At 34.7% G+C, this 14,179-nt stretch overlaps 1 protein-coding gene across 1 annotated transcript in view; it reads right to left on the reverse strand.

Moving 5' to 3' along the window:
* Positions 1–14,179, reverse strand: part of Frzb (frizzled related protein) — a 31,293-nt gene that overhangs the window by 15,511 nt on the left and 1,603 nt on the right. The window contains exon 2 of the mRNA XM_015481127.2: positions 6,809–6,856. Coding sequence (XP_015336613.1) covers positions 6,809–6,856 — 48 coding nt within the window. The remainder of the gene's footprint in view (positions 1–6,808; positions 6,857–14,179) is intronic.

Below are 14,179 nucleotides of genomic sequence, written 5' to 3' on the forward strand. Positions count from 1 at the left end.
GACTTTGAAAGCCAGGACACTTCATCCACTACATGAGAAAAAGGAGAGAGGGGCACCGATACTGACAGGGCTATAAATTTGTTGGTGGAGGATAAGAGAGTTTCTCCCAACAGCTCTTACCTTCTCATTGCAAGATGAAGTGAAGTCATCAGCCAGGAGGAATGTGAGACTGAGAAGCAGGAGGTGGTGATGTGAAGGGACAAAATATGAAGCAGTTATTAGGAAAGACCAGTTTTCCAGTAGATAGAATTACTGGGCAATGTTGGTTGTCAGTCACCCCAGATGAGTGATTTCCAGCAACTAGAGTTGGGAATTTGCCTGGTAAGTATAGCAGAGGAAGAGAAGAAAGGGAGTTGATGGTGTTTTCAAGAGGATGATTATTACCATAGACAGTGAAATCTCAAGCAGACAGGAGGCCAGGAATTCAACAGATAATAAGTGGTTGTTGATGGATAGGTCGTCTTAATGGAGCTGGGAGAAAAATAGTAGTGATGGTATCAGAGTCAATGAACTGGAATAAAAAGAGGTCGTAGGCAAAGAGTGGGATGCCTGAAATTAGGATTATGAAGTTAGCATAAGACTAAATGGAAAAGTTCAGGATGTTCTGATAGACCTTAAATGGAGCATGAATTTACCAATTGGCCTCCTAGAAGGTTAGTTCCACCATACATCTAGAAAGAAGGAGATGAAAAACATCTCTAGATTATACCCCTAGGACCAATCACATTCTCTTGTCCCAGAATTAGAAGTCATCAATTGTACAGTTTATGGAAAACCAATAGGGGTTTGTTGCTCCTAGATATTAAAAAACAAAATACCAGAACCCTAGTGTCCTGATCACAATGAGGAAGTGGAGATGGGGAATAATACATTGCCATTTCTACAGAACAAGAAAACAAGAACTGTATTAAATCAGGAACAAGACTTAAAAGGCTAGAATTTAAAATGTCACATTGGCATTATGCTCAGAAAAGCCTGTATCATTATGCAATAAACATAATGAAGTTATGAACAGAACTAGATGGATGAATCTCAAGAACACTATAGTAAGCAAAAGAAGCCAATCAAAAAAGATGTATCATATTATTCCATTTACTTGAAGCTGAAAATCAGATAACACTAACCTATAGTAATAAAAATTAGAACTGTGCTTACCTAAAGTGGGCACAAGGAAATTTCAAAGGGCAATGTGTATGTTCTCTATCTTGTTCTGGGTCTATATATTTGTCAAAATTCATTGTAGCATACACTTGAGATTTATGCATTTTACAGTAAGTAAATTAAACCTTCATGAACACCATTAGTATAAAAATTCATATAAGATACTCCTTTCATTTTTCTATAAAATGAAGTGTGCCATGACTTAGCAGCCATTTATTACCTGTTTAAAATAATATTTATTTCCTAAACATCTACATAAGGCAAAAAATATCATATTAAATTTTATTTTGGATTAAAGCAGTATATGGAAAATGTGATGAAGTTGGCTGGCGAACCTGTTCAATATAATAAGGCTTTAAAAAGCATAAGTAACATTTGTTCAACTGAGCTATAAAAACAAACCTCAAATATTGTAATAAAGAACTCAATTCATAGTAATTTGCATTTTGTAAAAGGGAATTGCTTAAGATTGAAAGGACTACCGCTGTATTAATAAGAAAAGAAATTTTAATTTATTCCTTTAGGATTCACATTTTTTTGGAAATTTTAAAATAAACTACCTAACATAAGGTTTCTATATCTAAGAGACATTCAGAATATTCAAAATATAGTAAGAATCAATGCAATTCTGATCGTTTTCCATTATGGCATCTAAAGTGTTGCATTTTGTGATATACTCTAAAGAGATCAATCAGCAAAAAGACAAAATGAGTTCCACAGCCTTTAGAATATCCTATGTCTAATCAAAGCTAGGCACAGAAAAAGGAGGTAGAGGAAAATGAAGTGCCAGCCACCTGTCTACTCCTTCATTTCATGATCTTGGTATATAATGTGTCTGGTGCAAGCATTCATTACATTTTTGATGAATGGTAGAATAATGGACTGAAACAAAGCTATGAAACTTCAGAATCGGGGATCTATAAAATGACAGTGGCACATAATACATAAGAGAGCTGAATGAAGAAATTTTACTTATTTATTTATTTATTTATTTATTTTGTACCGGGGATTGAACTCAGGGGCACTCGACCACTGAGCCACATCCCCAGCCCTATTTTGTGTTTCATTTAGAGACAGGGTCTCACTGAGTTGCTTAGTGCCTCGCTTTTGCTGAGGCTGGCTTTGAACTCGAGATGCTCCTGCCTCAGTCTCCAGAGACACTGGGATTACAGGCATGCGCCACCATGCCCAGCAGGAAAAAATTTTTAATGAAAATCTTACTCTAGCTATTAAATATATTATATTTAAAGTACAAGTAGGATAGCTGGAGAGAAGTTTTTATTGGAGGAAAAATGTGGTATTCTACCTGGGAGTTTGATTCAGAACTACCTTCACAAAAGTGACAATGATCTGTGTAGCTGGATGAACTCTGATAGCAAAAAATCATCATGAGGAGAGAGGGAGCGAGGCCAAGCACAGGAGCCTCTGGATGTGCCCACAGATGTGGGGCTCTGGGAGAAGAACTGGGAAAGAGGGGACTGCTGAGGAAAGAGAATTGTTCACAAGTATCACTGGCTGCAAAGTCATGAAGAAAATCCTGCAGTTACAAGCTACTGTACTATTACAAAAATACTGTTTATCTATCCTAATTCTTTTCCAGTAAAGCACGGAAGCCACCCCAGGTTAATTTGACCTCTAGAATTAGTAAGCATTTGCAGAAGGGAACTCAGGGGTCAGTACAATCTGATTTTATGTTGGGAAACAGACTCAGAAAAATAATTTTGTCATGACTGGGTAGTTAATAAGTGTCAGAAATTAACTACATCTCCTCTAGAGAAATTTGTTCATTTTTAAATATAAACGCTCATAAATTGATTGTCATACCAAAAAATTCCTGGGGAAATTTTTAAAAAATTCTTTTAATAAGCATACCTTTTCATCAAATCATGTCAATGTCTGCCTAAATTTTCTGTGCTGCTTTGACAAAGAGACTCAAGGGGAATGAATTATTTTTTCCCCCATATTTCATGCCATACAAATAGAGAGGGTCTATTCCTTATTATGACAGCGAATTTACAACAGTAAAACCCTCACAAATTGGAAGCTGCTCACAGTCATTATCTCCAAAAGAAAAAAAAATTGTTAAGCTTTGAGGCAAAGAATAAATTAATTGGAGTGAAAGAATTTCTTTCCCAAATTCCAGACACAAACAGCTTGACACTTTGGAAAGAGGTCAGTATGTGGGTTACAGTGTTTTTGTGCCTTCTTCACTTCCTGCTTTATCATGATCCATCTCAGCTGTTACATTTCTCCAAAGTATAAAATTCTGTGTGTGAACAAATTATATTTTCTTTTCAGAAATATGTCTCTATTAGTGTTTTTTTACAAACAGAATGAGCTTTGGTTTTGCCTGTTGTTTGTTTTCCTCACCCCCATTATACCAGGGAACAGGAAAACAGTTTTAAAAACAGAACAGTAAACACTGAACCTAGGAACACTGCACTCATTCTAGGTAGTTTTACATGTTGTATTATTTTTATATATTGTTTATAGTGTTGCTAATGTCTTCTAACTTTCACAGTGTGATATAAAAAGTGGGTATTTGCAAAAATAATTATTTAATACTTCATAAATTTGGCAAAAATTATAAATTTGTAAATTCAGAAATCTCAGTTAATCCTAAAAAAGAAAAACTCAAACATATCAATGGCCAAGCATGTCATAATATGACTGCTAAAAACTAAAGACAAAGAAAAAATCTTTAAAGCAACTAGAGAAAACAGATGCATTACTTGCAGACGAACAATGATTCATTCATTGCCAGTTTCTCATAAGAAGCATTGAAACCAGAAGTGAGCAGAATATTTTAAAGTGCGAAATGGATTGCCAGATCAGAATTCTACATCCAGTGAAAATATCCTTCAGAGGTAAAGGTGAGATGAAGTCATTTTCAGGTGAAGGAAAACAGAGAGCTTATTGCCACCAGAACGGTTCTAAAAGTACTAAGGGAAGTGCCTCAGACAGGAGAGAAAAGATACCAGAAAGAAGCCTGGAACATTGGGAAATAAGAGATAGTAAGCTCTTAAGTTGTTGAAAGTTTTTTTAATGGTCAAAAGAAAAATATAAGATAATATAAGATATTATCTTCCCATGCGATTTTATACATGAACACACTCCCAAGAGTGTGTGTGCAAGAGAAGAGGGAAATACATTGAAATAACCCCAAAGAAAGAATGAAATGGGAATGAAAAAGAAAACAAACAAATAGAAAACAAGTAAAATGATAGTCCTGAATACAAACATATTAATAATTACATTAGGTTAAGTGGTCAAATTACACCAATCAAAAGACAAAGACTAACAGAATGGACTAAAAAAAAAAAAAGAATCAACAACAAAAAAACACAATCCAACTATATGATGTCTACAAGAAATTTATTTTTAAAATAATGATAAAAATAAATTCATCAAAAAACAATGTGTAGGTATGTTAAAAGTAGAATGATAGAGAAACACATTGAAAACACTAATTAAAAGAAAGCTGGAGTATTTATATTATTATCAGACAAAAATAGGCTTTAAAGCAGAGACAATTATCAGAGGTGGGAGACACTATGTTTTAAAAATATTAATTCACCATAAGACATAAGAAATACTAAATATGTGCATACCAAATAACAGGACTTCAAAATACATGAAGCAAACCTGACAGAACTGAAAAGAAAATCAAAATGCACACAAAAATGTTTGAGATATAAATCTCTCTCAGTGATCAATAAATCTAGCAGACAGGAGACTAGCAATAAAAAAAGAATTAAACAAAGGTATTAATCAACTGAATGGAATTGACATTCAAAGAATATTTTACCAAACAGCAAAATATACTTTTTTCAAGTACACATTCACCAAGATAGATCACATCCTTATTCTTAGAATAAACTTTAAACAAATTTAGAAGAATCTAAATCATATAAAGTATGTTCTCTGACCATAATAGAATTTTAAAGTAACACAAAAATTTTTTTAAAGTAAAATATATGTAACAGGAAAATCCCCAAATATTATTAAATTAACCAACACAATCCTAGATAATGCATGAGTCAGAGGAAGTCTCAAGGAATTATAAAACATTTTGAACTGAAGAAAAGTAAAAAAAACTATCAACATTTATAGGCTACAACTAATGCCATTCTTAGATACTTATAGCATTATACTATACTAGAAAAATAAAGAAGAAATATGTCAAATAATATTAAATATAAGCTTCTACCTTAAAACCAAAGCAAGTAGAAGGAAAAAAATAGAAATCAATAAAACTGAAAATATAAAAACAGTAGAGAAAATGAAAAAACCAAAAGACAGTTCTTTGGATGCATAAAAATAATAACCACTCAAAATTTGATGTTTAGGGGCTGGGGATGTGGCTCAAGCGGTAACGCACTCGCCTGGCATGTGCGGGGCACTGGGTTCGATCCTCAGCACCACATTAAATAAAATAAAGATGTTGTGTCCACTGAAAACTGAAAAATAAATATTAAAATGTTCTCTCTCTCTTTAAAAAAATTTTTTTTGATGTTTAGAAAACTCAATTTAAAATGGGTAAAACAATTAAACAGACACTTCACCAGAAAAAAACAAAACAAAAAACAGATGTGGACAGAACACTAGCCCATGAAAAGATATTCAATATCATCAACCATTAGGGAATTGAAAATTGAACACTGAGCTATATTACACACTTATTAAAATGGCTTACAATACCAAGTGCTAATGAGGATACAGAGTAACTGGAATCTTACAGTGCAAAATTTAACAGTCATTTTGGAAACAGTTGAGCAGTTTATTATTAAGTTAAACATATACTTACCATATAACACAAATATCCTATACCTAGATATTTACCCTAAAGAAATGAAAATGTATACTCACACAAAAACCTATACAAGAATGCATATAGCAGCTCTATTAATGATTGCTAGGAGCTGGAAACATCTAAATACCCTTCAAGAAATGACTGGATAAACAAAATGGTAATACATCCAAGGTAATAAAATATTCAGCAATAAAATGGAATGGATTATTGAAACGTGGAACAAGATGAATGATTCTCAAAGGCATTAGGCTGAGTGAAAAAATCCAATTTCAAAAAGTCACACAGTCTATCATACCATTTATATGACAAGCTCAAAAATACATTACCAAAATGATAGTGAATGTATCACTGATTGACAGTGGTTAGGGGAAAACCTAATTATACAGGGAGATTAAAAAAAGGAGTCTTGGACTGGGGTTGTGGCTTAGTGGAAGTGCACTTGCCTAGCATTTGTGAGGCACTGGGTTTGATTCTCAGCACTACATATAAATAAATTTTAAAAAAAATAAAGTTCCATCAACAACTAAAAAATATTTCTTAAAAAATAAAATAAAGGAGTCTTTTAGGGAGTGATGGAGTTGTTTTGTATTCTGATTGTATTGTTGGTTCATGAATCTATACATTCATTAAAATTGCTGTATATCAAGTTCTATACCAAAAATTCAATTTTATTATATATTAATACTAAAAATAAAATTAATATAAATAATTTCTTTTTACTTTTAAAAACTGTTAAAATGTTAGGGCACAAACTTCTATAAATTTGAGTACTGAGATTACATCAAAGACTAGCTTGACCACAAATGAAACCCAGGAAGATCCTGATGTACTCACCACTGCTTGCACCTCTACAGTTGCCATTACTAGAATCCATAGGAAAATCTGAAAGTGACAGAATAAAGAAAGAGCCATAACATATTTGTTATTACTTCAAGAATTCCTATATCAAAATCTAATTCAGTGGCAGGTTTGATTTACATAAGAGCCAGATTTTTTAAGGAAATGGAACCTTATTAGTGTTGTAAGGCTTGTTTTTTATTTGTGAATTGAATATGGATGAGATCTATTCCATGATGTGATTGAAAGGTGACACTCTTGAATCCTCAATTGTTTATAAAATTTCAGGATTCAGTGAGTAACTTGTGGTTGAACTTCACAAAAGTTGTAAATGACGAGCATCCTATCACAATAAAGGCTTTGCAGACATTAGGCATTCACCAAACACTGTGATTTGATGACAAAAAGAATTGACACTATGCTGGCACACAGTGAACTCTTTAGTGCCTAAGGAAAACATTCAGAAAGTGTGCTAGGCATTTCTGTTAACAGAAGACCAAATAATTATTCAGCAGAAAGGAAATCTACTGCCTAGGACCTGTTCAAAGCCAGTGCAATGTGACATTAGAAATTGCCATTAATTTTTTTATGATATCATAATCCTAAAAAATGGTAAATGGTCTTTGAATTAAGATAAAGGTCTTCCGATTAATGATAAAGGTGTTCTAATTAAGAAAGCAGCCTCTGATGAATTCCACTGCCAGCAGAGCACCTGCTGAGAGATGTGTACCTAGCCATGGATTCTCACTGACACTGCAACTCACACCTACATACAAGAGAGTCACACCTGTGTTAACACCGTGCTACGTGAGTTCAATGCTTCTATTTATTCTAACAGAAAATAGCATTCTTTCTCTATCATTTTTCTTCATAGGTCACATCATAAATTAAACAAGGAAAGGTTTATACTATCTTTGGACAATGACAATCACAATTACAATTAATGACTTATTTTCTCAGGTTTAGTAATTATTAGCTGTTTTTTTTTTTCCTTTGATACTGGGGAGCTGGTTTTGTTTCTTTGTTTTTCTGGTGCTGGAGAATGAACCCAGGGCCTGTTATATGCTAAGCATATGCTCTACTGCTGAGCTCCATCTCCACCTCTCTGCTGGTATTTAAAAAGCTATATCCAAGAAAAGATAGAGGTCTGCAAATAAATTTAAATAGATAGATAAACAGTCAACAAACACTAGTTCTAAAACATTTGGCTCAACTTGGGCATAAATTACTAACTTAATGACTTATTCTATTTAAACTTCATTCAGTAAATATATGCAAGTTTTAGGATAATGTGCTGATAGTTTTTCTACTCCTGAACAATAATGTGATAAAATAAATATGGTCTACATAAAAATAATCTTCATAAAAACTATTGTATAGATTAAAATGATATTGGTCCACATTTAAAATGGTTAGTGTTCAAAGATTTATATAAAAATGAAAAATAACTCTTTCCATGGAAAAAGAAAAATCTTTTGAAACAGTTGAGTCAAGGAGAATGTTTTTCTTCTTTCAGAGTCATAGTCACAATGAAATATTTCTACACTTTTAATTATACTTAGAGGGTATAATTAAAAAGTTGCCTAGCACATAAGAGGGCCTGGGTTCTAATCCCCCCCCCCCCCCNTCAACCACAAGTTACTCACTGAATCCTGAAATTTTATAAACAATTGAGGATTCAAGAGTGTCACCTTTCAATCACATCATGGAATAGATCTCATCCATATTCAATTCACAAATAAATAGATAGATAAATAAAAATGCTTATAAGTCAATTGTTAGAATTGTAAAGAGAAAACGAGCATTTTTCTGATCATGAATTTTAGACATTGCTTTTAGGAAGTTAAATTTAGGAAGTCTAGCATTAAAATTATCCTGAGTTAAAATAGTAGATTCTGTATCATTAGTAGATTTTATGGCCCATGGATTTCTAGTGGAGGTCACAGAGTTCTCCAGAGTGTCCTTAGGAACTGGAGAAGGTGGAGAGAGTTTTTCCAGATAAAGGATACAACTGCAAAAGTACTGAGGTAGGACACTACAGTGCTCTTCAGGAGCCCTGAACTCCTCTGGTATGGCTAAAGCAAAGAGTAGGATAAGCAGAGAGAAATGAAGCTGAAAGGGTCAGATCCTGAAGGCTATAGGTGGGCCAAAGGACTTCAAAAACACATTTTCATTTCAGAAAGATAAGTCCTGTTGGAATAGGGAGGAGGAATATGGGAGATAAGAGGGCCAATTACTATCCTATGGCCATAATCCACATGAGAAACGATGAGGTCAAAACTAAGAAAATGACATTAGAGAGGAAGGGAAGGAAATTGGACTCAGAGTAGATCCAACCACACTTAATACTCAATATATGTGGGGGATGAGGAAAAGAATAGAATCAAGGCTGATTCCCAAGCTAGACAACAAGGTGCAGTGGTACTCTCAATGATACTAGGAAAATTCTAGGAAAGAACCAATGTGGGAGGGTGAGGAAAGGATGAGTTCACTCTTCACTCTGATGCAAGCTGAGATGGAGGGACTCAGGTTTGAGGAGAGAACCTGAAATGTGTGTTCTGCTATCTCAACAAGGCAGCAAGGTGATAATCTCCTATGTGTTGACATCTGTTGTCCCCTGGGCTTTCTTCTCACAAGCCACATACAAATGGGCTTTCAAAATACAAAGAAAAAAACTTTATTCCTTTAACTGCAACCTGATGGGTAAAAGCACAAGTTCTCTGTAAAGTTAGCAACTGCATTTCTTTTTTAAAAATATTTTTTAATTGTTGATGTACCTTTATTTTATTCATTTATTCATATGTAGTGCTGAAAATTGAACCCAGTGCCTCACACATGCTAGGCAAGTGCTCTACCACTAGGCTACAACTGAGAGAAAGTACAGTATAGGACATGCTCTGGCTTGAATCCTCTTTTTCTTAACAGCTAACCTAACTTGATAGGTCACTTGACTTCTCTATATACCTTGGCTTTATTTTCTGCAAAATGGGAGTAGTAGTTGTGAAAATTTAGGGAACATCACCACTTAATTGCCACTCAATTAAGGATAGGGCCTAGAACATGTTAAGAGTTGCTGCTAATGATCCCTCTCTTGAGATGGTCCAACTTCTCCCAGTGATGATGTTGTGAAACATTTATAGTGTGCATTACCATTTACCAATCACTGCACATAAATATTTCTATTCTTCTTCATAATCCCCAATCAATGATAATGCCAAGGGACTTGTTCAAAGTACAAAATGAATGGCAAATCTGAAATTCCAACTAAGTGGCTAAAACTCTAGATTGAAGAAATACAGCCAATTCTTAATTATTTAAAACTATATGTCCATATGGTTCCTCTTGCTCTCCTCTTTGTAGACACCTAGTAGAAAGAAAAATACCAAATATAACATAGTCAATTTTGCTCTTTGAACAACTTTTTAAAATTTGTTGGGAAGGAAAGTGTTAAAAAGCCAATTATTAAAATATGATTTAGGAGGGCTGGGGATATAGCTCGCTCAGTTGGTAGAATGCTTGCCTTGCATGGACAAGGCCCTGGGTTCAATCCCCAGCACCACTATACACAGACACACACACACACACACACACACACATGATTTAGGCACTATGTAACATTTCATATCACTGCTAATAGAAAGTTAACTCTAAATAAAACACATGCCGTAAAACTGAGATACTTTTCCACCCAGGGTGCCTTGGAATATTTCACATGATGAAGGATCTTTAGAATCATGATTTTTCTCTAGTCCTAATCTAAAATTTCCATTTCTCCTTTCCATTCCATTTTTCTCCTCATAGCCTTCCTTCTTGGTATTTGGTCCCTCAAATATTTGTAGACTAGAGCTAAAGAAAAGGCTGACTGTTCCTCAGAGAGTGGAGAAATGATTAAACAGCAGTTCCCGCATGCAAAAGCTGGCGCAGCTCTACCAGGCAAGAGGGACTGCAGAATGTGTTGAGCAAGAGCTAGGGGACAAATCAGCACTACACAGAATCCAGCAATAACTGAGGGCTGATTATAAAAACCTTGGCATGACCAACTGTAGGTACTGTAGAAAAAGCTGTGAAATATCATACCATAAATTTTCTTAAATACTTGATTTCTGAGATAAATTATAATTTACAGATACCCATCAGACTCATTCTTCTTTCTTGTTACTCCCAAAGGGATTTGCTCTTGAGCCTGAGGTCCATGTCCCTTTGTATAAAGTGAACTATTCACTTCATATACACAGAAGAAATAAGATCTTCTCCAGTTAGGTCCCAGTATAATGTTTGCTTGCTAGAGATAATTGTTAAAAGTCCTAGGCAATATCTGTGTTTACCAACATTAACATTTCAAAAACAATGAAAGAAAAAAATCAGTCAATTTGATATAACAGTAATAATAATAGAAAAATTGTAACAGCGGCAACAATTAGTTCTGGGCATACTATGTACCAACTACTGGCTCAATGCTTTACATGCTGTTTAAATCAATCTTCATCATTTTCTTTGGGTGTGGGCAAATTTTTTCCCCAACTATAGATAAGAAAACTAAATCAGAGAGGTCATATAATTTTCCTATAGCAACAGCAGATATGAGGCAGAGTTGATATACAATTCCTGGTTGGCCTGACTCTAAGCCCATATTCTTTACTCACTGTGCAATAGTAAAGATTTAACTAAACAGTGTACTAAACTAGCTGAATGGCTAAATTGAACTGAGTTCTCAAAGGATAAAAAGAAGTATATGCAGCCATACTCTACAACAAATATAAAATACTTAGAAAGAATAAACAATATGAATTTATTAGTAATGGCCAACATGTAATCTATTCCTTCTAAATTAAGTATGTTTGCCCTTAGTGTTTTGAAAGCAAAGAAGCATTATTTTATTTCAGTAAGGCTTTGCTTTGTAAAGTACCCTGAGATTATTTGTGGAGTCACAATATACTATGGGGGAACAGATCTCTATGACTGGCAGGATCTGAAAATCCTCAGTGTTAAAGGAATGTTAAAGGTGGTCCCACTGTATTCAGGGAGACCTCGTTTTTATATCTGACTGGATAGATTCTAGTCATAAGACACAGGGCTCTATTTATATCTGCAGGAAAAAAAATCTGCTTCTTGAACTATCATATCCCACTAAACCAAGGAGTATATTGCAATGTAGATAAAACCAGCCACATGTGGTGGTTCCTAAGTAATTCCAGGTGTCTGACAGTTTGACCCAATGTGGGGAATGTAATTTTCAACATACTGGCTCTGGAAGCTAGGGGACCCTTCAGGCTAGAATCTACCCCTCTACTCCCAGACTTTACTCCCCTTTAGCTTCCTCCTGCCACCACAGTCTTTGATTCACACTGAAGGTTGGGCAGAGAGAATATCATTACTAAAATATGATTCCAGCTATCACCTACCCCTACTTATTTTTCTAGTAAGCATGCTGACAGCAAAACTAATATTATGGCATTTTAAAGCAGCTCAGAAATCAGGTCCCCCAGACTGACAAATTGTTTCCATGCATGTCCTATTTGAGTGCTTCAATGAGGCAATTGTTCTACATTTGGTCCATGGTGTTAGGTAACTCAGGGACATTTAATGAAATTGCTTCCCATCCATATTGACCATGCTTTTTGAGAGCCATTAACCTTGCCAAACCTCACTCCTTCCAGGTCCATCTCTAAGACAGCTTTTAGAGCAAGTCTTGTCCTTTAAGGAGAGGACACATGTCAATGTGAATCATTGCCACCTCATTCCTAGTCCTTGGCCTGAGGGGAGCGCCAGTATTTAACTGATTCTAAGTGCCTGGCAAACCACAGGTAGCAACTGCCCTGAGTTCTGCCAGAGTCTGTAGAGCCCCTAACTTTACTGAGTGTAAAGGCTCAAGGGTGCTCTTTTACCCCAAAGAGATTAAGAAATGTTTCTTCTGATTATTTTATACAACCAGTTCTTGGTTCTTGATTAACATTAGAATACAATATGTATATTCTAAGAGTGATAAACTAAGTAAGGTTCAATAAGTTCTTGAAATCTTTCTATTCAGTTTCAGTTTTTTACTGTTCATACAAGCATTTTCCATTCCCCTCTGACTTTATGTTAATGTGTATAGGAAGTAATTCTCTGAATCAGTTCCCTGATAACTAAGAACTACTAACCAAAAATGGACTGGGGACAATAAACCCAAGCTGAGCAAGTTAAAAGACATAAGAAGGAAACGTTGATACCCATTGAACAAATGTGGATGGGACAACTGAGTCAACTAAAAACAAGGTTAATCTGGGGAGGATATAAAAGAGGACCATTAGTATGATAAATTTTTTTTTCATTCCTAAAGCATATGAAGAGTAAAATTTGAGTTTTGGGTTAGCCAGAGGGAGTAATATTGAATTAGAATTAAATGGACCCTAATGTACGAGGCTTAGTTGGGGGACTTAGAGTTATGAAAGTCATAATTAGGCCAAAAACTAGTGAGAAACCAACTTGTGGTTATTCCATTAAATGGAGAAATACAATAAAGTTTTATGGTGGAGAAAGAGTGAAATGAATGTGTGGATGATGCACACACAAAGCATGAATAAGGTATTAAAGACAAACCATTTGCAGAGCATAAGAGCAGGATAAGAGGTGAGATTAAATAACATCACATGAGTATATGAAGATAACACTCTTAAAATATAACTCCTTTAATCCATATGCCATTTACAGAATAACTTGAAATCATGTGGGACTGTGAAAAAGAGTCCAGTAATTTCAGTCTGCCAACTCTATGGCTGGAGCAAGCCACAGAAGCTAATTAGCAGTGCATAGCAATGTTTCACAACTGTTTTAGTCTGGAATGGAATTACAATTCATCTCATTGAAGGAAGGGGAAATTTAAGGTGAAGGTAATTGCTCAAATTGGATTTTGAGCAAACACACACCACTAACATCTGCAGATTGGAGCAAGGTTACTGAAATTATCTTGTATTTTCAATGGTCAGATACAAATGAGGTTTTCAGTTTTCTGTTTTCTCCATACAATCTTAATCAGCTAAAACACTAGACATAGAAATCTGATGACTGAGACTGCAAGAGAATCAGGCAAGAAAACTCAGTGATTATAAACAAGCAAGTAAGAAAAGAGCATTAGTAAACAAAATGTGGCTGCTTCCACATGGAAAGAGTAGAAAATAAAGGGTCAGTGTGGAGCAGAAGTGTGATGAGAGTGGAATGAATAGTGCTTTAGAAAGACAAATAAAGCTATTAAAAGAGAGTGCAACAGTTTGGAAGAGTGATGAGGTGAAACTTGAAAAGAAGAATGGTGCTCACTAGGGGAGTGATTAAGGGAGAGATTAAAAGATCCAAAAAAAAAAAAAAAAAACCAAACAAACAAACAAACAAAAA

Source organism: Marmota marmota, unplaced genomic scaffold (assembly GCF_001458135.2).
Source record: "Marmota marmota marmota unplaced genomic scaffold, marMar, whole genome shotgun sequence".
Classification (NCBI taxonomy): Eukaryota; Metazoa; Chordata; class Mammalia; order Rodentia; family Sciuridae; genus Marmota; species Marmota marmota.